The sequence below is a fragment of the Anser brachyrhynchus genome (assembly GCF_964034855.1).
Source record: "Anser brachyrhynchus genome assembly, chromosome: 9".
Lineage (NCBI taxonomy): Eukaryota > Metazoa > Chordata > Aves > Anseriformes > Anatidae > Anser > Anser brachyrhynchus.
This window is the reverse complement of record NC_137703.1, coordinates 7095896-7120212: the sequence shown is the minus strand read 5'-3', so window position 1 is coordinate 7120212 and position 24317 is coordinate 7095896. Positions and strand designations below refer to the sequence as shown.

Genomic DNA, 24317 nt, shown 5'->3' with positions numbered 1-24317 from the left:
GGTGGTGGGAACTAAGCTTCACCTGTGTCTACTAGTTCCTCCTGTTTACATTTGCCAAGCAGACTGGTAGGAAGGCTGTTTGCTGTGTACGTGTTAGTCAGGAGTAGTTTCAGTCAAGTCTCTGGTTTGAAAACAGGACAGTGATGTGAAATCAGTGTATCTCGTGAAATTATTAACTCCCAGTTGCTGTCATCCTCAGTCAGATGTTGTGTAATGGTCCCACGTGCTATGGAAACACTCCGTGGAATCAACAACGCTAGATATTATTTAATGCGATGAGCGTGGCAGGCAAAAGCTACTCCTTCAAGGTAATAAATCATATGACATTTAGCTTCCTTTATCTTGGCAAGAAGCCATCAAGGCTTCAGGCTTTCAAGATGTATGAGTTGCTTTTGAAGTGTTTTTGCACTCGGAAGAGCGGGTCTGCAAATGAGACAATGAAATTCTGCATTTATTGTACCTTGTGATAGTCAGATTAAATGTATCTAGGCTGCAAAATAACTGATCTTTATCTGTATAGCTGATCGGTGTTTTTTTTTCTTTCTTCAGATACTCTTTTGTCTTTCCAGTGTCTTAAGTTTCTTTTTATCCTCGTTGCCCACCTATAACTCCAGCTCTGTTTTCGGAGGACGGTAGAAGGCTTACATTTCCTGGGAGGTGGTAAGGGGATTCACGCTTTTCCCCACATAGTTCTGTGCTGGCCTGACATGCAGTGACAGACCATCCTGTTCGGACTGGGCTCCGTTGGCATCAGAGTGGCCCAGATATGAAGTGAAAGCGTGTAACTGTGCGGAGCTGGGGTGGTGCAGGGGCAAAGCAACATCACCCTGCAACAGCAGAAATGCGTCAGTTTTCCTGGGTGCTTTTACATCCGATTAAGTGTCAGATGTGATGGGACTTGTTCTTTTCTGGATGGTCCTACTGAAAGAAAAGGCCGTATCTGATGCACACAGTCAGTAACATTCGGTGGGAGATCAGGAGAGAGAAGTAAGCACTTTGGGGTTATAAGCATATGGGAGCACATCTTCAGTAAACTTTTGCAGAGAGAATCAAACGTTGAAAGCACGCAAGCAGCAAGGGCACCTAGAAGTTATGTGACCGGTTTAGGGTATGTGACTCTGTAAGCCTGGCTGCAAGTCTCTGCTCTAATTGGTATTCAGCACAGAACTTGGAAATGTACTCGGAGTGCAAGTGGTCTGACCTGTGCAGGAAACCATATGTCATGAATTGCTGAGTGTTCCCCTGAGTGAAACACAGGAAGAAGCAGGGTGCATCCAGTATTTCACTGTCACACCATTTTCCTGCCCTGCAAATGTAACCAAGAATCAGCTGCAGAATTTCTTTTATGCTCAGTTAAAGAACTATTGACCATGGCCTAAGCATATTTTTTTTCTGAAGAACCATCACAGGTTGAAATTAAAGGTTTAAACTCCTCCAAATGGCCCCGATGGATTCAGTCCTCTGTTATTGTTCCCAATAAAACAAGCATTTTCCTAAATAGAAAACCTCAATTTTCAGACAAATCATCTCCATAGTAACTGGTGATAAATCATCGCCACAGTAGCTGGATTGCTCTGACATGCAAAATACAGTATTCGTACTCTCAGGTTGTTTTTGTCTGGTCAGCTTGATTGAAATAACTTTTTAATTCTAAAAGAAAAACATTTCATTTTAATTATGAGAAGTCAAACATCCAGATGAGAAATGTCGGAGCTGAGGATGCACACAAAACTTCAGTTCAACTTCTTCTTGCTTGCACTGTCTCTGGTCTTCAGTTAAATTCTCTCTTACTGCCCTTTCCACTAGCACTCACATCGCTCAATGGGGATTTACACGGTATTTCTTTTTGCTCCCCACATTCAGTGTGCGGCCGTGAAAACTGACTTTTTACAGATCCAGATGCTGCATTGGATAAAACTTCACTTACTTGTGGCATTTCTCTAGTGCTTTTAATATTATTCTAAAGCTTTTATGGATTTAAATGAACTTATCTCCATAAAACGCTTTTCAGAGCACCAGGTGACGTTGGTGCTTTATGTCAAGTGGACCGAAGCCCAGAAAAGTAAAGTCTAAAATTGTAGGAAAAGTCACCCAGTCTGGGGTTTTCAGATGGAAACACAGAGGTTTTGTTTATTTTATTTATTATTTTTTATTTTCTTAAGGCTCCTTAGCATTTAAAACACAGTCCTAATTGATCTCAGCTGCAACTCTGCAAGTGCTGCCAATCTGCCTGTGAGTGCCCAAGCGCAGGCAGCTGGAAAGCAGGAGCAGTCCCGCATGAGGTGATTGCTCACCAAGTATTACAGAGGGGATGGGTCAGGGATGAGCAGAATTCCATTCTCAGAGGTTGCACTTAAGGGCTGAACTGTGAGATAATCGCTTTTTCTTCTGCCATCCTCCTTATTCAGTATGTCCTACAGGTAGGCACAGTGCAGGTTTTCTATGTGGGCAGAAGGATTTGTCACATTTATTTGTATTTGGAGCTATTAATTTGAGGGTTTGTTTTTAAAGGTGTACTTTTTTTTTTCTTTATTCATCTCCAAATGCTTTAATTTCTGAATTGAAAGGATTTGTAAATGTAGGTGCAAAACTTTTCCCGTTTCTTCTCTTTATGCCAAACAATGAAATGACATTGGCTTGCTGCGTTATATGCTGGAGTAAAAGCATCTCTGGGAGTACCAGCCTATTCATTTTCTTCCTAGAATTAATCAACAAAAGTTGTTCCAGATAGGCTTATTTCTTTTGTTTTCCCAGGAGCTTTCTTGTTCTTTCCTCCATGCTAGCTGATGCAAGTCACACTAAAAATCAAAAACAAACCCCAAAGCAATAGTGAAGCCGCAATCACAGTGGTACAAGAACAATTAAAAACAGGCTCATTGCAAATGGTGAAAGAGACAAACAACCAGGGAGGAAAGCAGCACTTCCTACGCACCAGAAAAGTCACTCGAGGCAGATCTTTTATTTAGGTTTCTAAAAGGTTATTTTAAAAGGCTATGATTTGAGTATTTTTGAATGTAATCACCAAAGCTTGTTTGAAGGTTTAGCTGAAGATCAAGATCCTGCATAAAAGCTTTTCCCCCAGTAGGTGAAGGTAGTGGGGGTAGGGCCAGCAGCATCACTGAGCAAAGATTTGCATTGCTTACCATGCCTCATAACAGAAATGGTTATAGGTGGTCTGGGGAAGCCTAGGAAAACATGTATGCACTGGCCTGGGTGCACACAGGTGTGTTTGTGTGTGTGAGTATGCACTTATATTTGATGTTATTAGTGTTGTTTTTTTTTTTTTTCCCTAATGATTTAGCAGTATTTAAATGTGGGAAAAATAAGGGTGAAACCTGCTATTACAAGAGTTAAATTGTGCTGAAATTTTTAGATTTTTTGTAGAAGACAAAATCCTGGAACATCATTCTCTCTAATGGGAGTGAGGAGGCAGAAGTGGTAATTATTGAGGGACAAAATGGCATCAAGTACTTGCTTGTGCTTGGCCTTGGACCACTGGTTCTTTAAGCAGAGTATACTAACTATGTGGCATGATTATAATACATGGGATTCTTTTGGAATAGAGGAGCACAACTTTTTTTTAGATTTTAAAGCTCTCCAAAATTTTTTTTTAATTGGCAGTAAAACAGTAAGGCACTTAAAATGCAAACTATAACCATAAACAGGGCTTTGTTTTATATTTATGGCTTGTGAATAAAGATTGCACAAAATGGTAACTTTTAATTTTGCGTTAACCCAGCCTCATTCCGCACCGAGCGGGGCTCTGGGGTTGTGTGCTGGCAGTTCAGGGAGCCTCGCGTGCAGGGAAAGACGAATCAATTACTGCCTGTGCCTTGCGGTGGGTTGTCCCCAGTGAAATAATCTAAATCTTTCAGATTGTGACAGCTTGCTCTACCTGCACAAATAACACCGTTTTAAGAAATCAAGGACTGCTGATATTGCTGTAATAGATCTAAAAGCGCATACTGATGTGATCTCCCATCTCCTGCAAGATGGCATTTGAAGCTGCTGGTGTGCTGAATATTTCTGCAGAATCAGCCTATCATCTAAGAAACGTGGATCAAATTTTTTGAAAGAGTTCAGCATCGAGCAAATCTCCCTCTTGTCTAGCTCTGATACTTCAGATCCTCATACATGAAAACCTGTTTAAAAAAAAAAAAAATACAACCTTCCCTGCTTTAAAAGCCACAGCAGGCTTAAACAACTGCCTGGAGAACATCCCTGTGTATCCAAAACCTATATTGTACTGAAATATTATGTCCACATACTCTATTACAGCATGTACAAGTCTGTTGGAGCACTTCTCAGGTTTCAGAGTCCCAGAGAGGTTCCCAGAGCACTCAGCCATGTCCTTTCTGTTGGAACAGAGCTTGCAAATCAGTTTGGTTTTTCAGAGTTTTGAAAAAGTAAAAACTGAAGAGAAAAAAACTCAATTTTGATCAAAGCAAGGCGGCTATCATTGATGTTTTTTAGTTGTGCAATGAATGGACAAGTGGTGTTTGGAAAACGTTTGCTTTGGTTAACCTGAAACAATTTGCTCAAGGCAAATGAGATACTTGAGTTACATCAGAGTTTGGTTTAGTTTTATCTAACCTTTAAAAACGCCATTTAAGTTAGAAAATGCTACATAAAAATGAAAAGCTGAAAAATCTAATTTTCAAGTATTTTGAAAAGAAAATTTGCTTTTTCTGACTGAAATTAATTTTTATTTTAACCAGATTTTGCAAGTACCTTTATCCAGCTGTATGGAATTGCCATTTTGTGGTGGATTAACTTTTTTGTTGATAGATTTTTCTGCCAGCAGAGTGGGAGAGATGGACAAACGTTGTTCTTACTGTCCTGTTAAGAGAAGGATCGCAGAGCCTTTAACGCCTTGTGGTTTTTTTTAATCGTATCCAGGAGACGAGTGAATGAGCTGCATTTCCAGCCACAACAAAATATACATTGGTCAGTTTTAGGAGGATACTGTTGACAAAATGAGACTTTAAGGTGTGAAATATCTTTCCGAAATTGTCCATTCACGTTACTTATTTTTAGTGCTTTGAGCACAGCTATAAATCTAAGTAAACAGTGTCTAGCTGTGTCTCTGCTCTAAATAAAGTGCATCAAAAAGTGAAGTTTAATTTCTACTCAAGATCTCTTGAGACTTATATTTTTGAAACTCCATTGGTTGCCTTGACACTGTGGCAGTAGCCAGTTTTTTTTCTAAGGCATCATCTTCTTGCTCAGAAGTGCAGTTGACCTTGATACTGCAACGGTCTCAATAGGAAAGGATGGTCAGAGGCTACACCGATGGCTGATACAAGGGACTAAGGCAGTCCCTAAAGCTAAAACCTCATAATTTCTAGCATTCTGATAAATGTAAAGAAGTAATGCAGAAGTGAATGATCTGCAAAGAGTGAGCGTTGAGCAAGTTGTAAGGAAATGCAAAGGTGGCCATTGCAGCCTACCTTTTTGAGTTAGAACATCAGAAGGCTCAACAGAGCTGTGTTCCCACTGCACTGCGTGTTGTGTGTGATACAGGATGAAAGGCTCTTCCCTGAAGAACTTGCAGTCTCAGATGGTAACAGGTGAGACTAATGCAGTATTTGTCTTTCTGTTTGACATGGAGCTTTATCACAAAGGATTAAACAATGTTGCCAAAGCACGACTGGTGCAGCGTTGTAAAATGACCGGATTTGTTGTGATTCGGTTCATTGCTTTTTTGCCGTAAGGTAATCTGTCTTCCTGTTTGACTTATGCTGTGTATTTAATCAAGTGCTGAGTGAATCTCTTTGAACATCTAAACTAATAGTGGACATAAAAATCCTGGTAAATGATAGGCTTCGATAAGACAAGTCATATCTTCCCTAATGACAGCATAATGAACTGAATTTAAAATGAAATCCTATCGTGAACAGTCACGGCCCATTAGACAATGAAATTTCTTGTTAAACTGACTTTTTAAAAGCACTTTGCAAAAAATGAAAATGAAACAAAATTGCACGATATTGTTGGAAGCCACTTGCAGCCAGATCCTAGTGATCTTTAGGGGTGAAAACCAACTAGATTCAGTAAGTACTCTGCTTGAGCAAGGACAACCTCTAAAAATGTCAACTATGAATTAAGTGTCATCCAAATCATTCCAGCAAAATTTAACAGCTAATATCACCATTTATTGTTTTTAGTAGTATACCCATCAAGAAAAGATGGAAAAAGAAATAAAAAGAGAGGTAAGGTTTCTTTGCTTGTGATGACTGCTGTTCTACGTGGATCATGTAGAAAAGGGAGATCCATGAAATTCCTGATGTTAAATATTACAAGTTTTGAACAAAACACTTCAAAAATAGTAAGTGGGGTGACTTCCCAAAGGCAGCCAACAGGAGGTGCAGAGAATGGAAATGACTGGGGAAGTGCTTGGTTTTGTTGGTAAGTGTTCCACAGCAAGCGTTTCATAGATCCCTGTACTGTTACAGTCATCTTCGAAGCAAATCCAAAACAGCTTTCTAATGAACAATGATTATTGCAAACTGGACTAGGAATGAAAATTAAATCAGAAAAAAATAATAATTGTAAATATCCAAATCTTATGGAAGTCCAGGATGGTGTAGGTTCCTATAACTCATCACTTCCTTTGGAATCATCTAGCTGAAGATGCTTTGAAAATGGGATCATAAACTTCCCAGCCCCCCTAGCACTTGAATTTTTTTACCCTTCATATTTCCTTTATTTAAAATCTGAATGTTCCATATTATTTTCACCTCTTCTATATTAGGTATTAATGATATTTTAGCCATAGGAGACAGATATTTCAATACCTTTTTTAAAAGTTTCTTTTGCTTCTTTCGAAGAAAAAGAGTGCACAGCAAATGCAAGATCATTGTTCCAGTAGTAGTTACAAAAATAACAGATATACAAAGAAAGTGTATTACATTATTGTAGGAATGTTTCTTTTTTTTTTTCTTTTCTTCTTTTTTCCCTTTAAGAAGGAGCATCTGTTCTATAGTTATTTCAATGCTTGGGTAATTCATCTAATGATTACATGGATGTTGGCTGGAAGGCAACGCAATACATTGTAGAGGAAGCTGTAGAGAGGCTAGTAAACACAGGCTTATGTAGTTTTAAGGGAGGCAAAAAGAAGAAAATACGCTGTTCTGAATGATACACATAGTTGGATATCATCAGTCTACATTTTCAAAAGAGCTGCACATTTAGTCACTGCCATTGTTCCCAGCAGGAGCTCTCATAGTGCGTTCTTTTGAAATCTGACCATTAGAGATTATTTTGATCCATCCTTGAGTGAGAACACAAAAGCTAAAGTAAATTGTTTCATCAATACAAGTTTATAATTTTAGTCCAAAGATGTCTAGGGCACTTGCAGACAGAGAGGAGCTCTGAATAAAAGATAATTGTCTATCTTATTCAGTGTACCTATCTGGCTATGCTGTTTAGAATTGATATTGGAGGAAGTAAAATTGAAATGGAGAGGATGCTGCCTGGAAGATTTATGTGATTATAAAGAATTGGTTAAATTTTAACTAGTTTCATTTGGACTGATGTAAAATGGGATAGGTTTGTTCTCGTTTCACTGTGATGGAAATGGGCCTCGATTCAGATGTCTCTTTTGGTGCTAAACTGCTGGCTTTACAGCAAAGTAATGAGGATTGGGGCTACAGTGTTTGTGTCAGCTGGTAACACAGGCTTACAGACAGAAAACATTTTACTGGTCAACCAAAGCATTTACCAATAAATTATCAAATGTTTAGTCCTTTTGACCCTAAAACTAGTTATTCAACAACTGTAGTGAGAGCTGTGGAGCAATGAAAGAGCAAGTTGTCCTTTCATGTTGCTATCCATTATGGTTAAGCAAAATATAACTGGTTTCCACTGTCAGCAGATGTTAGGAAATAATGAGCTGGTAATGAAATAAAGCTTCCCGGTAGGACTTAAGGGTACAGCACCAATGTGATAATAAAAATACACTGAGCATGTTAAACAAAAGCAGACTGCTTTGGCAGGAGTCCTAGAGGTAGTGAACTGAGTTAGGCCAGCTTTGGCTAAAAGACCAAATGGGGTCAGCAATATTTAGAGTAAATAATAATCCCCTTTGTAGTTCCAGTTGCAGCCTTGGACATTTTTTTTCTTCCTGTCCTTTAAGCATCTTCCTGCTCACAAGATGAATTTCATCGAGAGACACTTTTAAAGAAAAGAACAAAAAGGCAAATAAAAACCAGTGCACAGAAGTCTTTTAATCTCATGAAATTTTAGTTGCATGTTATAGGTTAAGTGGAGGGAAATGAAAGAAGGAACCACACAAACATTTGCAAATGGTAATGTTGTGTGTGAAAGGAAAATAAGTCACAATTAAGAGACAATCTTCATTGTATTTCTACAAGTAGTCCCTTGAATAATATTGAGCATAAGGGGCTGAAGCTCAGACCGGCATCCTTAGAACAAGCTATTTGGTCAGGTCAAATCCCAGTGCTATTTTACTGTGCTTCATTCATTAAACATAAAGAAATAAAAGTATAGCTCCATGTGCCTATGTGCACGTGTTGGACAAGTGCATTAATGACCGGAGAGCAATACTGGAAGAAGCACGCTAAGAAATATTTTGCAGTAATAAACCAGCTGACATGCTAGGTAACACTGCACAATCATTTTGAAACAGCTCCTGGGAAGTTTCCATCCCTTAGCCGGAGTCATTGGCGATGTGTAAGGAAACCCCAGATCACCAGTGTGTTGTAAGTGATTTTCACCTCTAGCAGTTGTGCCCCTGACAGGGGGGTGAAGAGGTAAGGATTGTTAGTAGGAAGGGATGACTTTTTCTCAGGGATGTGTGAATCAGTTGTCAAGACTGGCAGGGTATAAAGGGAAGTGCCACAAACGTCTGATTGCGCTCGGTGGAATGGGAGTAGGGAAGTGATGTTCACAGAAGAGAAACTGGAAAATTTCTTTTGATAGGCCAAATTGAGTAGAAACATGATTGAGGAGGAATAACAGGTGGATTTGTGAGAGAGCATTTTGGAAGTAATGGGGTTTGTGTGTAGAGCTAAATAACTGGCGATATTATGTATCTGAAAGCGTGTACAGTCAGCTTTTGAAAATGGAGAAGAAATGTCAATGAAGTCAAAGCTACTAATCTGGCTGCAATAGCTGCGGGGGTGACATGGGGTCCAATGAGTGGGATAAGTGAAGAAGGAATTAGCAAGCCATCCGGAAATGATTTAGGCAGCTGTCTCATCCCTTCCCCTGCAGTCGTGCGGCGAGTATTGCTTCCCTTATTTTCAACTGTAGAAATCTCAGGAGGCAGCAAAATTTCAATGAAGAAGTGATGACAGCTCAGGGAATGGAGTTTGTAATGGAAGCAATGAAGCAACCTTATCTTCAGCACGTATTTGTGCTCCCATAATATAGATCTCCTATCTTATTTTGTCTATATTAGTGAAAAATAGTGTCTCTTAAATTTATTTTTAAACTAGTTCCTGAAAGAAACAATACATATGTGATTGCTGGGTCTTTTTCCTCTCCAGTTACCAGCTGGCAACTTTTGAAATAAAGATAGAATGATAATTATGCTCCCACATGCTAATTGTAAAAATTGGCATCAGATGGGCAAGGAGAGACCCAAATTAGTCCCTGCAGAAAAGGCAGGCTGAGCTCTGCCACGGCACGCTTTGGCTTTGCAGGGCTGCTGGGAAGTCGCTTGCTGGGAGCCTGTTCGTCTCCGGGATGGTTTCAGCAGAGATTATTGCTTACCTGCAGAGTTAATTCGTGGGTGAGAGGAGGGTTAGAGAGGAATGGGGTAGAAATGGTGGTGTTGCTAATAGGGAGTGTGAGGGTCAGAGGGGAAAAGACACGAATCTATAGGGAAGCAGGGTTATGGGTTCTGCTGCTTGAGGACCATGCTATGTACCTGTGGGATAACACCCCAGAGTAAATCTGGGGCTGTTTGTTTCCTCTGCGGGAGAGGTGAAAATAGAATTGATTCCTCTGGATTTCACCAATGCCCAGGATGGTGTTACTGATCCAACTCTTCGTGTTCACCAAAGGGTGGTTTCTTTTTCAGGGTAATACTCTGTAGCCAAAACGATTAAAGCTAAGGGCCTTGAGTTAGCCTGAGTTTAAGCCGTAACTTCTCTTTTGGCACATAGTGATCTGACCTTTGGGCTCTGTGAAGATCCATACTCCACTGAAGTCAGTGGAGATGATCAGCATATTTGAAATTTGGGTCACGTTTATGTTGAAACACAGCTTCGATAGTCTAGCTTGATGGCAACACAATTTAAAAATATGCGCTGTGTGTACTTCTTTTCAGGCCTCTTGCTGCTGTTTCTCATTTCCCATAGCTGTGCCCTGCAGCAGCACTGAAAAGTACATTGGTTCCTATTTTAGCTTTTGCTTGGCAGCTGAATTAGGGCTGATCCTGCAGAGGTGGCAAAGGTGGAGCTCCTGGTGGCCCTTGCACTGTAGCGCTTGCTGGTCCTGACACAAAAGTGCAGACCTGCCTTTGTGTTCCCAGCGATTCGCGGGAAGCATGAAATTCTGTTTCATCAAAACACAGTGTCCAGTTTGCCTCCTTCTCCCCAGACGAGTGCCTGCCTCTTTCATTACCGTTTGATGTGGATCCAGCAAGAGTAGCAGCCCTGCAAAGCAACCGCAGTTTGCTTGGTTCTCTACCACTGAGGAGGGAAGGTCTGAAAGGAGGTAAGACGAGAGAACAGTTGGATGTGAGCACAAGGAAACAAAGAGAAAAATAGGACATTGTAAATAGTGATTGCAGTACATTGCCTATTTATACTGCTCACAAAGAGAAAAATAGCACATTGTAAATAGTGATTGCAGTACATTGCCTATTTATACTGTTCTCTGACTGATGTGTTTGTCCTAAAGCTTTTAGAAAATACAGAATTGTTTAAAACACGAATGGCAACTTTTTTATTAAATTCCTACTAACCCATTCTTTTGATCTAGTCTAACATTGTTTTTGTAGTATTTATCTTCCAGCATGTCACTCTGTCTAGTGTTGAACTGCTATAAATCGAGGCTTATGTAGTTCCTTCAGAAGGCTATTTCATAGTCCAATATATGAGACCCTATTTGCCGTCTCCTTGCCTAAATTTGACCAAAATATCTTTCTCAATTTCTCCATTTACTTTGTGTATATATAAAGCTGTACATTTAATTCTCTCAGCACTGAGAAAAAATTCCTTACCTAGGAAAATTTTAATTTTACTTTCTTTTAATCATTCCTTATGCATACGCTTCATTTCTGTGAAAATCCACGCAAGTTTTACTGAAGAAAGACTATTTCTTTTTTTTTTTCCTAGAATTTATGGAGAAAAGTAAGTGTCTCATATAAACCCTTTTGTATTAATTGTAGAGTGTATTTTTAACATCACAATGGAAATAGATTCCCAATAAAAAAAACATCCCTCCATCCTTAGCCCACAAATGGCTAGGAACTAAAATGTTTACATGCCTGTTACTGCCATCACTTATACAATCTAATTCTACAGTTCTGGTCCCACCACTCTATAAATTTCAATTATACTATTAGCAATAGCTCTTCACTGCAATAATTGGTACACTCACTTTATCTAATGGAGTATTTTTCATCTAATTGACTTCAAATTTATCATATAAATGTCAAAGCCAAATTTTCATATAATAACCTATTATCTCTGCTGTTCTAGCTCACTGCACTCACAAGAAACAGAGCAATAATAATCTTTTGGGATAATGAAGGACAGCAGCTTAATTCACAGAGTGCTGAGAAGAATGACAGCTACTTCTTACCTGTCAAAACTAGAAACTTTTAATATATTCATTTAATTAGCCTACAGGTCCCATTCACATATTTTTCATCTTGCTATAATACAAGGGTGAATCTGGCTTTTTGCTAGAAAATGAGAATATCTAGTGTTTAGATAATGGGCTTCCTATGAACATGTTTTTAGACAAATATTCCCATAATCAGAGGCTTTCAACTTTCTCTACTTTATATATTATAATCAATTTTAACACAAAAAATAGGCTATTATACCATGACACAGAAGTGGCAAAAACACAAAGAGGCTTTTTAATGCATAATAGAATTTTTCAGAATAAATATGGGGGTGGAAATGATGCAGGTGTAAGCATCAATCCCATAGGTTTTACATAGGTCCAACTGCGTCTGAATTACCATATTGAGTTCCAGAATAGAGATTTATAGTTAGTTAATTCTGGAAGTTGGGGCAGCTGAATGGAAAATCATAATAGTGAACTTGAGGTGGATAATAAAATGGTAAACTAGGACTTAGGTCTGTGTCTCTTTTTAAATTTCATATCTTTCTGAAGAATTCTGAGGACACTTTCTGTATGATATGTGGCATTGATACTTCTTGTTCTAGCATAAGGCAGAAGGAATTACTATACCAGGAATACAATACAAACCTGTGTCATTTGTGAGGACAAACAGCTGCTGCAGCAGCTATTTATGGCAGTACTGTGCTTCTGTCACCATCATTTGCCAATATTGTTGTTCTTCATTGAAAGCTGATACAGTTGGTGAGTTTGCCTATACCTCCTTCCTCAAAAGGAGACACCTGCAGAGAGTAGTTCCCTCCATTTCTTCTCTGTATTACCTTTTTGTGCACATGAACAATACCTGGATAAAAATCTTCCTGGATTCATTCTTGGAAATGAATTGATAAGATGCAAGCCCTACCTCCTAAGAAAATAATTCTACTGCAGTTATAAAGTTTTTCATTTTGCGTGCATCAGGCAACATACGCGGATGCTGATTTAAGTTCAATTAAGAGGCTAAATTTTAATGCTGAGATTTTGTGGGACATCACAACTTTTCCCTTAAAGATGCAAAAGGTGGAATTAAAATTACCACATTTCTGTTTATGATTTTTTGGGGACAAAAGAATCACATGAACAGAGTAGCAAGATTCAGCATACTTGCAGAACTAAGCTGCACATGTAAAGTAATCCTGAAATGTTACTTGGACAAAATTTCCAGCAAGAAAAAAAAATACAATCGTATAAAACTGGAAGGCATGGTACCCTTCTAAGTATGCCATATGGCAAACATTTATATGGCTTTACTTGAAGAGTAGGAGTTTAACCTACTTAAACTGAACTTGTTGGCTAAAAATATTTTTTACTTCTTTGGTTAACAGAAGTCTACTAGGTGAAAGCAGTGGATAAATTCTTACGTGGAACAGGAGAAGGAGGTTAAGGTTCCTAGAGTGGGATGGAAGCATGGGAAGATTCATCCTGCAGGTGTGATCTTGAACATACAAATGCAATACCAAAAAAAAATCAAGGGTTAAATAAAAGTCTAAATGTAGTCCTGTTCTATGGAAGTGTGCTCCCTGCAGATTTCATCACTCTTTCCCAGTGCGAGGAAAAAATTTTTGATAAGGGCATAATACCTTTCCCCAAACTTTTCACCACCTTCCCACCATCCATTGTCAGCAGAGAATCTAGAGAAGCTGTAGAGGGAGTGACAGGCCACCAGATCGCTCTCTGACTTCTTTGGCATGTGGGTGCTTGTAAATCATTTGAAAATGAGCTGGCAAGTGACTGTTCTGTCTAATCAAGTCTCTTCTTTGGCAAAACCTGTTAGAAGCAGATGATAGTCCCTTCATTGAATGTTTTGTGCTATATAGAATTTTCTTAAACAGCTTGACTTACACCTTTTATACTTTTTACTTTCAAAAGTGAATAGTTATATCCCAAGGAGGCACAATTAGTTTTTAAAGCTCATTCTTCTCAGAAGAAATTCCCAAATAAATGGCCCAAGTATCTTAGACAATTCTGCACAAAAATAAAGCTTAGTTGAACCTCGAGAGCTCACTATTGAGCCTGTTTAATATTTTCAAGAGCTGTGTTTTCCTATGTTCCTGTTATTTTACTGCATAATGCAAGCACTGTCACTCTAATGAGAGGTAATTAAAATATATCAACAGGATATTGACTGAAGAAGCACATTAAACAATTTTAAGGGAAATGCTCATCAACCCAATTTCTTTGCATGATAAAAACTGAACTAAACTGCACATTCGTTTTTTAGATGGCAAGTGTTGCTAATATTTTTCAAAGTGCTTGAAAATATAGAAAGGACACGTTGAATGTACTCACTGCATAAATGTCTAAAAGATCAGAGGTTTTGTTTAATGTGGACTTGTCCAGATATATTAGGTTGTGGATGGAAGGTTTGTGTGATCTTTTGAGGTCTCCTCATTCACTTGCCCTTTGTCTTAGCTCTCTTGGGACTTGATTGTTTCATTTTCTTTATAAAACCAAAAGGGGGGCAGCGGGGACCTATCATAGCAACATTCTCTAGAAATAAAAAATGAGTAGTGGAATTATTGAGGAGTTGGTGTTCAGAAGATTAATTTTAGGCATGAGAAATAGGAAAAGAAAAAAGAAAAGACAGAACATTACAACAGGAGAAAGTAGGTGCAGAAGATGAAAAACTTTAGACAAAACGTAACAAAAAACAAAACCACAAAGGCAAAGAATGAGACATTCCTATGAATATGGTTTCTATCTTCTCCAATGAATCCCTGTGGTGGTTTAACAACCACTACAGAAGATGATTTGACAAGTACAGAAAAAATTCTTAGGTACAAAGTGAGAGAAATTTAATTTGTTAAGAATTTAACTAAGGCAAAATACTGTGCAAACCATTGAAAAAAGTAGAGCATGGTTGTACAGAATGAATTCATATACCCCGTTAAGAGTTATTACCAGCATACCAGGCTGAAGTCTAATTCCTATCTGAAATAGGTATCCTGTCCCCACTATGTCCTCCATATTACCAGTTAACAGATACTTATAACAAGGTCTCTTAGTCATTACTGAGGACTAGCGACATAAAAATCATGAACTGACTTTTTGGTCATATGTTGATTTTTGCTGTTCCCTTTTGGATTCTAACCAAAATATGATAATAGCTTAACTGTATAAGAAGTATGGAAAGCATCTCTATGTTTCACTCTTAAGGAAGAGAAACAAAATTGCTAAAGAGTTGTCTTGCATTTCTTAAAATGCACACGTGACAGAACCTAAAAATAATTTAACCTTCTGCTCAGAGTAATGTATTTACAACAGAATGATTCAGGACTTGGTTGATCTTTACAAATAGCTGTGTTTCAGTACAAGGTCTCCTCAAAGGTATGCATATGCTATAGCTTTGCTCGTGGTTTTTACCTACTCGCATGTCTGTAAGCTTCAACTACATCAAGAATAAAATAGAAATTGTATAACTAAATGCTTCACGCAGCTTTGGAAATATCAGCAGTCTTTTATTGTTACTTTGCCAGAAGGCCAAATGGCTTCCATCAGTAGAAAAATGACAGTTTCTCAATCAGTGTGGGTTGAAAAGACAATTTGAATTGACATCTGCTTTCTTTAAAGTTTCAACTCCTTAAAATAATTGTCCCTTTATAAAGAAAGTCCTGTCTCAAACAAGACAAATTTCAACCTCCCACATTAAAAAAAAAAAAAAAAAAAAAAAAAAAAAAAAAACCTCATAGAGGATGAATTAGAATAGTTGCAGCTGAGCCATTAAGGTTTTAGATAAACTTGATATTTGTGGTGTAGTAAAAGGTATCACTGCTCTGAAGTATAGAACATAAGCAGCCTTTTCAGATTGGTTGAAATGAATTTGGTCTACTATGTCTGCCTGTGCAAGTACTGCAATGAGTATATAATATATGTTAACCAAATTTTATACATCAGTCTTTTCTTGTTGGTGAGTTTTCCAAATTGAAGATACTTATACTTCAATAAGCCACACAGACATATGGGAGAGAATGAAGAAAATTCCATTTCTGTGTGCTGAAGAGGCTGAATTAAGTCTAGGCAATTAAAAATAATAATAATAAAAAGGAATCCATTAACCCATTTCCTGTCATTCTGGTTCTGTATGCATTATTAAATGCAAAATACGGTTTTAGAAAGGATGGTTTACGGGTGTATTTTTATTGAAGACCTTTGTGAAGAGTGAAATAGGGAAACATTTGTCTCGGAAGCTGTGCCAGATAGATGTTTTGACTGGCTCCTTTTTCTAGTGCTGAAATGAAGCTAGATCAGACAAAAAAAAAATACAGTTTCCCATGGAAAAAATGGGAAATATTCTTGGTCAGGTATCCAAAGTCTAGCCATATACATGCACAGAATATTACGTAATCTGTGAAAAATGTACACGAAACTTTCTGAAGAGTGTCAGGTGGTTCAGATTATTTGGAAGATTTTACCAACTTTTGGGAGAGGGGTGGAACTGAAGGGGGCCATGCGATGCTGATAGACTTTGCAACTGTATGTCACAGTCAAGCTTGGACTGCTGCCTGTTGTCTTCCATCTTCATGCGCAGATATTTCAGTGACCTATTTAGGAGTTAGACTTGATGTTCCTTTTGGGTCCCTTCCATCTTGGGATATTCCATGATTTTGTGGTTTGCCATCAAAAGAGCTCAATCAGATTCTCTGGTTCACTGGAAATTAGCAGTGCTGGGTTGGCATCCCTGTTCCTGGTAGAGGACATTTCTGAATATTTTTGGTTCCAGCTGTGGTGGTGCTGATCACTTTGTGTCTTCTCTATTTTGCTGTGAGATTTCATACCTACTGAAGACTCTTTCCTTCTCCCCCAATCTCCTTCCTCTCTTGGGTCCCATACTCAGCAGTCTTGTGCCTATGAATGCATTTATATAAGTATTTTTCTTTAGCAGCGTGAAGAAAATAGACTCTTGTGTAAGTATTTGCCAGATTGAGCCTTAAATCTGCAGTGTAGTGTTTCGTTGTGCTGTTAAATATTTATCATGCTTTACCCCAGAGATGACTGTATTTCACTGAAGAGCTGAGTTGATATATCAAGGCTTTGAGTCTTGCCAGAATTACACTATATGAGTAGTCTTACTGAATATAACTGGGTCATAACATAGCTAAACTTGCTTACCTGTGTAACAACTGATGGGATCAACTCCAACTTCTACACATGTTCAAGGAAAGAAAGGGTATAATTGATTTTACATTAAGAGGTTTGCTGAACAAAACAACCTACCAAGTATATTAAAGTAGTTATAGAAATTACTTTCCATCTGAATGATACAGTGGTATCTGAAAATTTTTGAACCTCTAATAGTGTTGACAGCCATGAGCAGTGATGGGCAGTAAGAAGCATTGCTCAGGAGATGTGCCAGCACTATGAAAATAACATTGGCACTGGACCATTTCTTCATCTGTGGTATTTATCATCGAGCAATATTCAGGATCTTGATTGTGAGTTCATGCTGTGAAATACAATGAAAGTAATATCTAGAAAACAGAACAGATGTAGTTGGGTTGTACAATCCAGTGCAACATCCATCACATTGTGAAAGGAATAACAACTGATCCTGAAAGATGAGAATATATGGAACAGAAATGGTCCAAATTTTGTCTGGATTAAAAAGAAATGTATAATTTAAAACCTGGAAAAATCATTAGGAATTATGTTACTGTTTTACTTGTTCTTAACAGAAACAACTGTCTGTTGCCCTACACCCTAAAACCTGTCCTATATCTTTTGAGGTGCCCCATCCTACTGCAGCTATTTGCTACTGACAAATAACGTAAGATGGTATAAAAAGGAGGTGAAGTTCTTTATTTAAAAACAACAACCACCTTTTATTTACTGTAATTTGAAAGTCACGTCAAAACATGACTGTCTTTCTATGATCACCATTTTATAGTCAGATTTACATACAACCCTGTATATCCCAAAATTTCTTGTTCATTTGAGTGGGCATATACATTCATAGTTAGTAATCTACTTAGGATTCAAATTCATGAAAAAGATTCTTAAAAATATATATACATATAATGTAATCTACCAGGAAAACGATTGGTTCTGTGTGTGTCTAGATGTATGTATGAATGATGACCTCCAGCTCAAAAGAGAATTTGATATAAAATGCTTGCAGTACAATCTGGTTTTGGTTTTACTTTTGCTTTTTTAAGGTGAGTAGTTGTGAGGGACATTGGTAATAGTATTTGTACGTATAGTCGAGGATGTCCTCTCTTCAAGGAAGAGCTGAGCAGTCTGTCTCTCAAGAGGGTTAGAAGAGCTTTGTTTTAGCAGGAAGGCTTTTGGTAGTCCTTTTGCAGTGTTTTGCAATTTTGTTAATAGAATTAACATAAAATTCATTCTGCACCTCAAATCTTTTATGTACTTTTGATTTGGGTTCCCGTTTCCCAATATGAATGGATGTAATGGTGCACTGGCCCCTGCTGGCTCCCCAAGCATCTACTGTCAGAGCCAGATTGCTAGATGGACCTTTGCTCTTCATCTTTACTTGAAATCCTTTGATGCCTTTTTTGAGTGTGGCTAAATATCAAAATAGTGAGGGGACTTCCATGTCTCCTCATTGTTTCTTATCTCCTGAATTAAAATACTTCAAGGAGGGAGCTCTTGAACCTTAGATACTGGTGGCAAAACACACACCGATGTTAACGGTATTGAATCAAGTCTCAAATGGACATGTTAGCAGTAATGTGTAGGAAAGGCAGACTTCACTGTACTGGGTTTTTGACTGCCTGCAGTAACAAAAATGCTCAGTATTCTCTTTTTCCATTGATTTCGCAAGATCTTTATGGGCAATTGCAGTTAATGATAAGCAGGTTACAGATATGTATTTTAAATGTGTATGTTTCTAAGTATTTATTTAAAGTTTTATACTGATTGCATAAAAATCTAGAGAAGGGTCTCCAGATGTTGAATAAGCTGCACAAATTCAATGAAGTACTCGTGTATATTAGCATCATTGTCAATTGTTATGAGCACAAACAAATTCAATCTTTCATTGCCCATTGTGCTTGAGTACTTTGACTTAATGATCCCCATCCTAGAGAGAACTCTATTAGCGCTTGCAGATGTCACTATAAATGTAGGGGTGAAAAAAGCTTTAGGATGTGAAATAATCAGGCTATATACTGCCAGTCTCTTGCTGTTAGTGGAGTATTTGAAATTCTCAAATTGGTTTCTTTTGAATGAATACTGAATTTTAAACTCCTGCTTACAATTCTTTGTCACTTAGTTAATAAGGCATGCTTGAGGGTGACTAAATTCCATCTTCAAGAAACTTGCTGGTTTTAGAGATTCTAATTTACATCACATAATTAGAGTATCATGAGAACTCTGAAAGGGTACTAAACCTCTTACAATGCTTGATCAATAATATTGCACCTTAACTGCTATGTAGAAAGGACTGCCCTTTGTTAGTCTAGGTATTTTGTGAACAGTTGCCTCCTTTTAGGATCTATACTAAGTGCTGTTTTATTTTTTTCCTCTTTGAATACAGAAATCTGCTATAAGTTTCCATTGACCTCATAACTATCTGTCTGTTCCACTGAATGGACTGTATTAATGCAACCATGATGTTCAAGGTCGAAATGCTGTAAATAGTAATTCAGTACTCTGCAGAGTCCCAGATGATGTCTGTGTGTAATAAGGCACAAGGAAGCTTGAATGATGACATTTTGCCCAAACAATCTGCTCAATTCTGTTGCTATATCAGGGACTTTTGATGTCTCTGCAATGTCATCTAAAGTTTGCAGCATTGTTTTAGAGTTTTTTTTGTGCATTTCAATTACAGCTTTTATTCAGCAATACCATTTAATTCCTGACACTTACTTCAGTTTGACAATCTCTGATTTAGCTGTTATCTATTTTTCAGCAAAGTCAAGAGCAGCATGATAAAGTGGGCTACTTTGATTGAATATAAACAGGATCTGGACAGTTCAATAAAAGTTCCTTGCATGTTTAATTCCTAGCTGTCATGGCATCAGAAAAAAGCACATAAGAAGATTTAAGATGATCTTGGTTCACTTCCTTTAGCTCACCTAAATGCAGTCCATTAATGGGTTTATGTTTTGTGCATATTAATTGTGCTGCATGCTATTTTTGTGTGGCAAGACAAATTAGAATTGAATTGAAAATAATTTTAGCCTTGTTTTTGCATTATAAGAGAATTTTCGCTGTACAGAGGGCCCAAATGAGCTCTGCATGTAACTGAAATTATAACTAAATTCTTCAAAACCAAGTCAGTTTGCTGAGGTTGTCATTGTATCAATTATTTCATGTATATGAGAAGGATGGAAAATAAATTTATTCTCTGTATATCTGAATAGAGAACCTAGTGAGTCAAAGGTTCATATCTCTGTTTATAGAGTTTAAATTTATTTTTCAATAATGTAAGTTAAAAAAAAAAAATCTAGTCAGAATGGATGGGATTTTTCATTTAAGATGATGTATCCAACATATACAAAAATGGGTCCTTAAAACTTCTCAGATTGTGAGCTCCAGCTATAAAATTTCTTTGAAGATATAGCCTGTGCTATTACCATTGTGTGTTTTGTTTTGTGCTTTATTTGGCACCATTTTTAAGTTGACTCTCAACCATAGCTGACAGTAACTTCTAGATCTTTGCTTATGTATTTTTGCTTTAACCCTAATGGAAGATGAATTTGATAAAATTTTATATTTGTTAACAGTGAGGAATGCTGGGACCAGTCAGAAAATTGACAACATCTCAAGTAACATGGACACAATGACAATTCAAAACTTAACTAGCCTGCTTGCAATAGCTGCTTAATGAGGCTATAGCTGCATGGGAAGGGGCTGGGTTAAAAGACCATGTTGTTATTTTCATTTCATGGTGGAAACCACAGAGCACGCTCTATGTTTTCCTTGTTACCTACTCAACGTGGAATGAATTTTGAAGAAAGCATAATCAGTAATTATGCAAGTACTGGTATTAGTAGGAAGTAGGTAGTGGTACACTTGTGAATAGTCTTAGAATTCTACTGGACTTTGAAACCAAAGAAACAAACACCTGTGTACTGTCATCTTTCTGCTAGCCACATATCTGCTTCTCTAGGCTCCTGGGGAATACGCTGTCACTGAGGAGAAATGTCCAAGGTACAGAAATACAATATTTCTGCATCCTATTCTCATCTGATTTCTCCTTCAGTAACAGTAAAAGCTGGACATTTGCAAATCCAACTATGTGGTTAAGGAGTTGGATTTCAACATGATAGATTGACTCTTTCTAAATACTGCCCCATCAGGGCTTAATTATAAAATAATTGCAATGACTACATTGTTTGATCTGTCATACATTCAATTTTTGCTATTTTACGTCCTTGTTAGTGTTTAAATACTTGATTCTGATGAAAATGAACAAAAGCAATAAGACTTGAAATAAAGTTTTATTCTCATTTTTACTTAGTCAGCTCTTTGTTTAAGATAACAAAGTTGCCAGTTGATTACAAGCAAATTTGAAGAGTCAGTTTAAAGATAACTGGCCTTTTCTTACTTTTAATTTTGGCTGAGAGCAGTCCTTGTTGCAAATGAGCTAGCCAAGGGAAAAACACATATATATTTTAGGGCTTTTTATTATATAAAATACTTAGTTTATGCTGGGAAGAGAAAAGGCTATTGCATTTTTTACTGGGAAAAGCAGAGCTTAAGAAATAGATAGGTAAGTCTTGAGACCCTGTCCTCTAGGCAGACTGTAACTTAATAGCCAGAATGTGTCACGGTAAGTAATGCGTCAGAGAAATATTCTTAATGGGTAAGAGTAAATCACTTCCAGCTTCAGCAGAGGTTATCTGGGGAAGGACAGCTCTTCATGATAAACTTCCTCCAACTTTAAAAAATAAACATTATGGCCCTGATTCTACTGTCATCACTCTTCAGAGTAGTTTACGTCCATTGTCTATAATGGAAGTTATTTCTGATTTACATCAGAGAATTAAGAGGACCAGAGCTCATAACCTCTGAGCACAGCAGTAGTATCGCTGTTGCCCGCTGTGCGGTGACGAGTGACGTGTGGAAAGCTGTGGGGTCACAGCTCAAAGCCTCCGTGCTTGCCTCGACTCTTGGTGCCTAGCTGAGTTGCAGAGCTGCAGTAAACTATGTCAGAACAAAGTTCTTCATTGTAATAATTCTCTCATTACTGAGTTGTAGGCTGGCTGCGAAGGAGGGGAAATCGCTTTTCTTAGAGTATTTAGACCATCATTCCAGCTTTACTTGGACAGATGAAATTCTCTCTCCTGTCTCCCTCCAGACTCTCCATCTGTCTTTGATACTGCACTGCCCAGCAGGAGCCCTGGTGCCTGCAGGGTCGTGTATCCTGGGGGTTGCTGCAGATCGGGATCCAGCTGCAGCGAAGGCAACAAAAGCCATCGCTTGTGTGTCCTCAACTTCTATGCTTGAGGGATTAAGGATACTCTTTTAGTATCTTTTCTTTTTTGGACTTGTCCATGAACTTGCCTAAACCATTTTTAAATCTGCTGATGTTGTCTGCTTCAATAAGCTAGTGTCAACAGAGTCCAGTAGATCACTACCAGCCTTGTAAAAAAGTACGTGCTTTTATCTGCGTATCGTGATAGTTTGAGTGCTGCTTATTCCAGTATCACAGGGTCTGGTGATCAACAGTTCTGCGTTCACATGGTCAATTGCAGACATGATTTTGTGAGCCTCAGTCGTACCCCTCCCCAGAGCAGTGTGGATTACATTTTAATTGGTGTCACGGGCAGTGATATCAGGGCTTGCTAGACAACAGATTTGTGCTTTTCAGCAGCTCTTATTTTTAATTCAGTAATTGGAAGCAAGAGTCTGGCAGAACAGCCCATTGGGCAGCAGGGTGGAAAGCTTAAAACTGATTTTGAAAGGGGACTTATCGTCAGAGAAGTGTTCCTTGAAGAAGAGTTCCTTAACAGCTGTGCCCAGCTAATGCTCAACCTGGACAGGGAAAACTGGCAGCTTAGTAGCTTGTGAAAGTCAATGCGTAATTATATTGTGAAAGTTTCTGAAATGATGTCTGATTAAGCTGTTGAAGATATACATCTTCATTCATCCCTTTTCCCCTGCTCTTCTGGTCTGTCACTGGTAAACTATGTTTCTCTTTGAAGGAGCTTCTTCACATCAATACTTAGTTTGTGTGCCTGTTGCCAACCATGCGCTGGGTTTCTCTGAAACAGCACTAAGGAGAGTGGGAAAGACAGAAGATAATGAAACAAATAGTTCAGTAACGAAGAGAAGAAAGTTAGAAGGTGAGAAGGCTTATTATTTTTGAAAACCTTTTTTAAATTTGAATGCAATTCTGCAGCATTCAGAAAGGCAGAGAATATGAGGAAGCGGTGAAAATCAAGTGTAATTAAAGTATGAATAAGGCTGCATGATTTTTTTTTTAAAGTTTGTTACAAAGAAGTTCTCCATCTGCGGCTCACAGGCCACCTGTGAGATGTAGGAGGTTTCTGCTGGGTTACAGCCAGAAGCTCTTGTGTGCTGAATATGATGTACAATACGCCCACTCCTGAAATTGTCTCAAAATCAGTGTCACAAAAACTTCATGAACAATAGAAAAGTAATGAAGCCTCCAAGGCTGCGTTTACCCGGTGACAAAATGCAATCAGAATGGGATTCCTCTGAGCATCCTCCCAGCCCACAGGCAGGGCGGTGTGGGAAGAAGTCATCTCGCTGAAACCCAGAGGGGCGAGGCAGGGACTGAGCTTAGATAACACCCTGGGACAAGGGTGGGATGTGACGGCAGGCAAAGAGGACGAATAGAGCTAATGAGGATGTGAAGGTAGGAATTAATGTTATTTTTATAATGGCGTTTGACATAGGGTTGCAAATCCTAAGGAGAGAAAATGAGGAGCAGGAAAAGGCACCAGAGAGGGGCAGGGGCATGAAAAGTGAGGCACAGAAGGGTCCTTCCAAGACCTTGAGGGAGCTCAAGACAGCTGAGTTCATTGTTTCTTTTGTCTACAAGTATCTGAAATCCAGAAGCAAACTTTGTCTAATCCTCTTTTAACAGTTACTTCCAAAGAGGACAGCAAGCTGCCAATGTCATAACCATTCCGTAACTATTCTGCCCTTTGGAAAGGGGCTGTGTGGTGCTGTGGGGCAGCAATCCACATGTAAGCCTCAGCTGGTTGTCACGTGCCAGTCAATTTTCATGTCAACTTTCTTTGAATAAAAATACTAATAGTCCCAGAAAACAGTATCAGAAGGCGACCATTGAAGTTGCAATAAGAATTAAAGATGTTAGACGACGACAAATTTACGTCCATCTTTATATGGATATTATGGCAAAATTATGAACAAAGTGGTTATACTTTCACTATTTTTTGTGCCTCTTACCAACTAACATTGTCTAAAAATTGCAGATGGCAGGCAATATCTTACCCAAGGCCTCGTCCCTTAAACTCAGTTTCTGCTGAAATTCAGCAGAAGAGGCTCGTTGCATCTCTGTCACTTAGCCCCAGTAAAGGTCCTGGCTCCTTACATGT

The 24317-nt window shown here is 38.3% G+C and overlaps 1 protein-coding gene across 5 annotated transcripts in view; it reads left to right on the top strand.

Moving 5' to 3' along the window:
- The window catches only part of LOC308199585 (uncharacterized protein), a 139246-nt gene that overhangs the window by 37024 nt on the left and 77905 nt on the right, over nucleotides 1-24317 (top strand). For 4 of the 5 annotated variants that reach the window (XR_013954719.1, XR_013954720.1, XR_013954721.1 and 1 more), the window contains exons 2-3: nucleotides 10570-10686; nucleotides 22935-23075. The exons of the other annotated variant lie outside the window; for it this stretch is intronic. Coding sequence is in view for 1 of the 4 variants with exons in the window: in XM_080603944.1 (XP_080460070.1) it covers nucleotides 10570-10686; nucleotides 22935-23075 (258 nt within the window). In the remaining 3 variants the exon portion in view is untranslated. The remainder of the gene's footprint in view (nucleotides 1-10569; nucleotides 10687-22934; nucleotides 23076-24317) is intronic. 5 annotated transcript variants of the gene reach the window in all.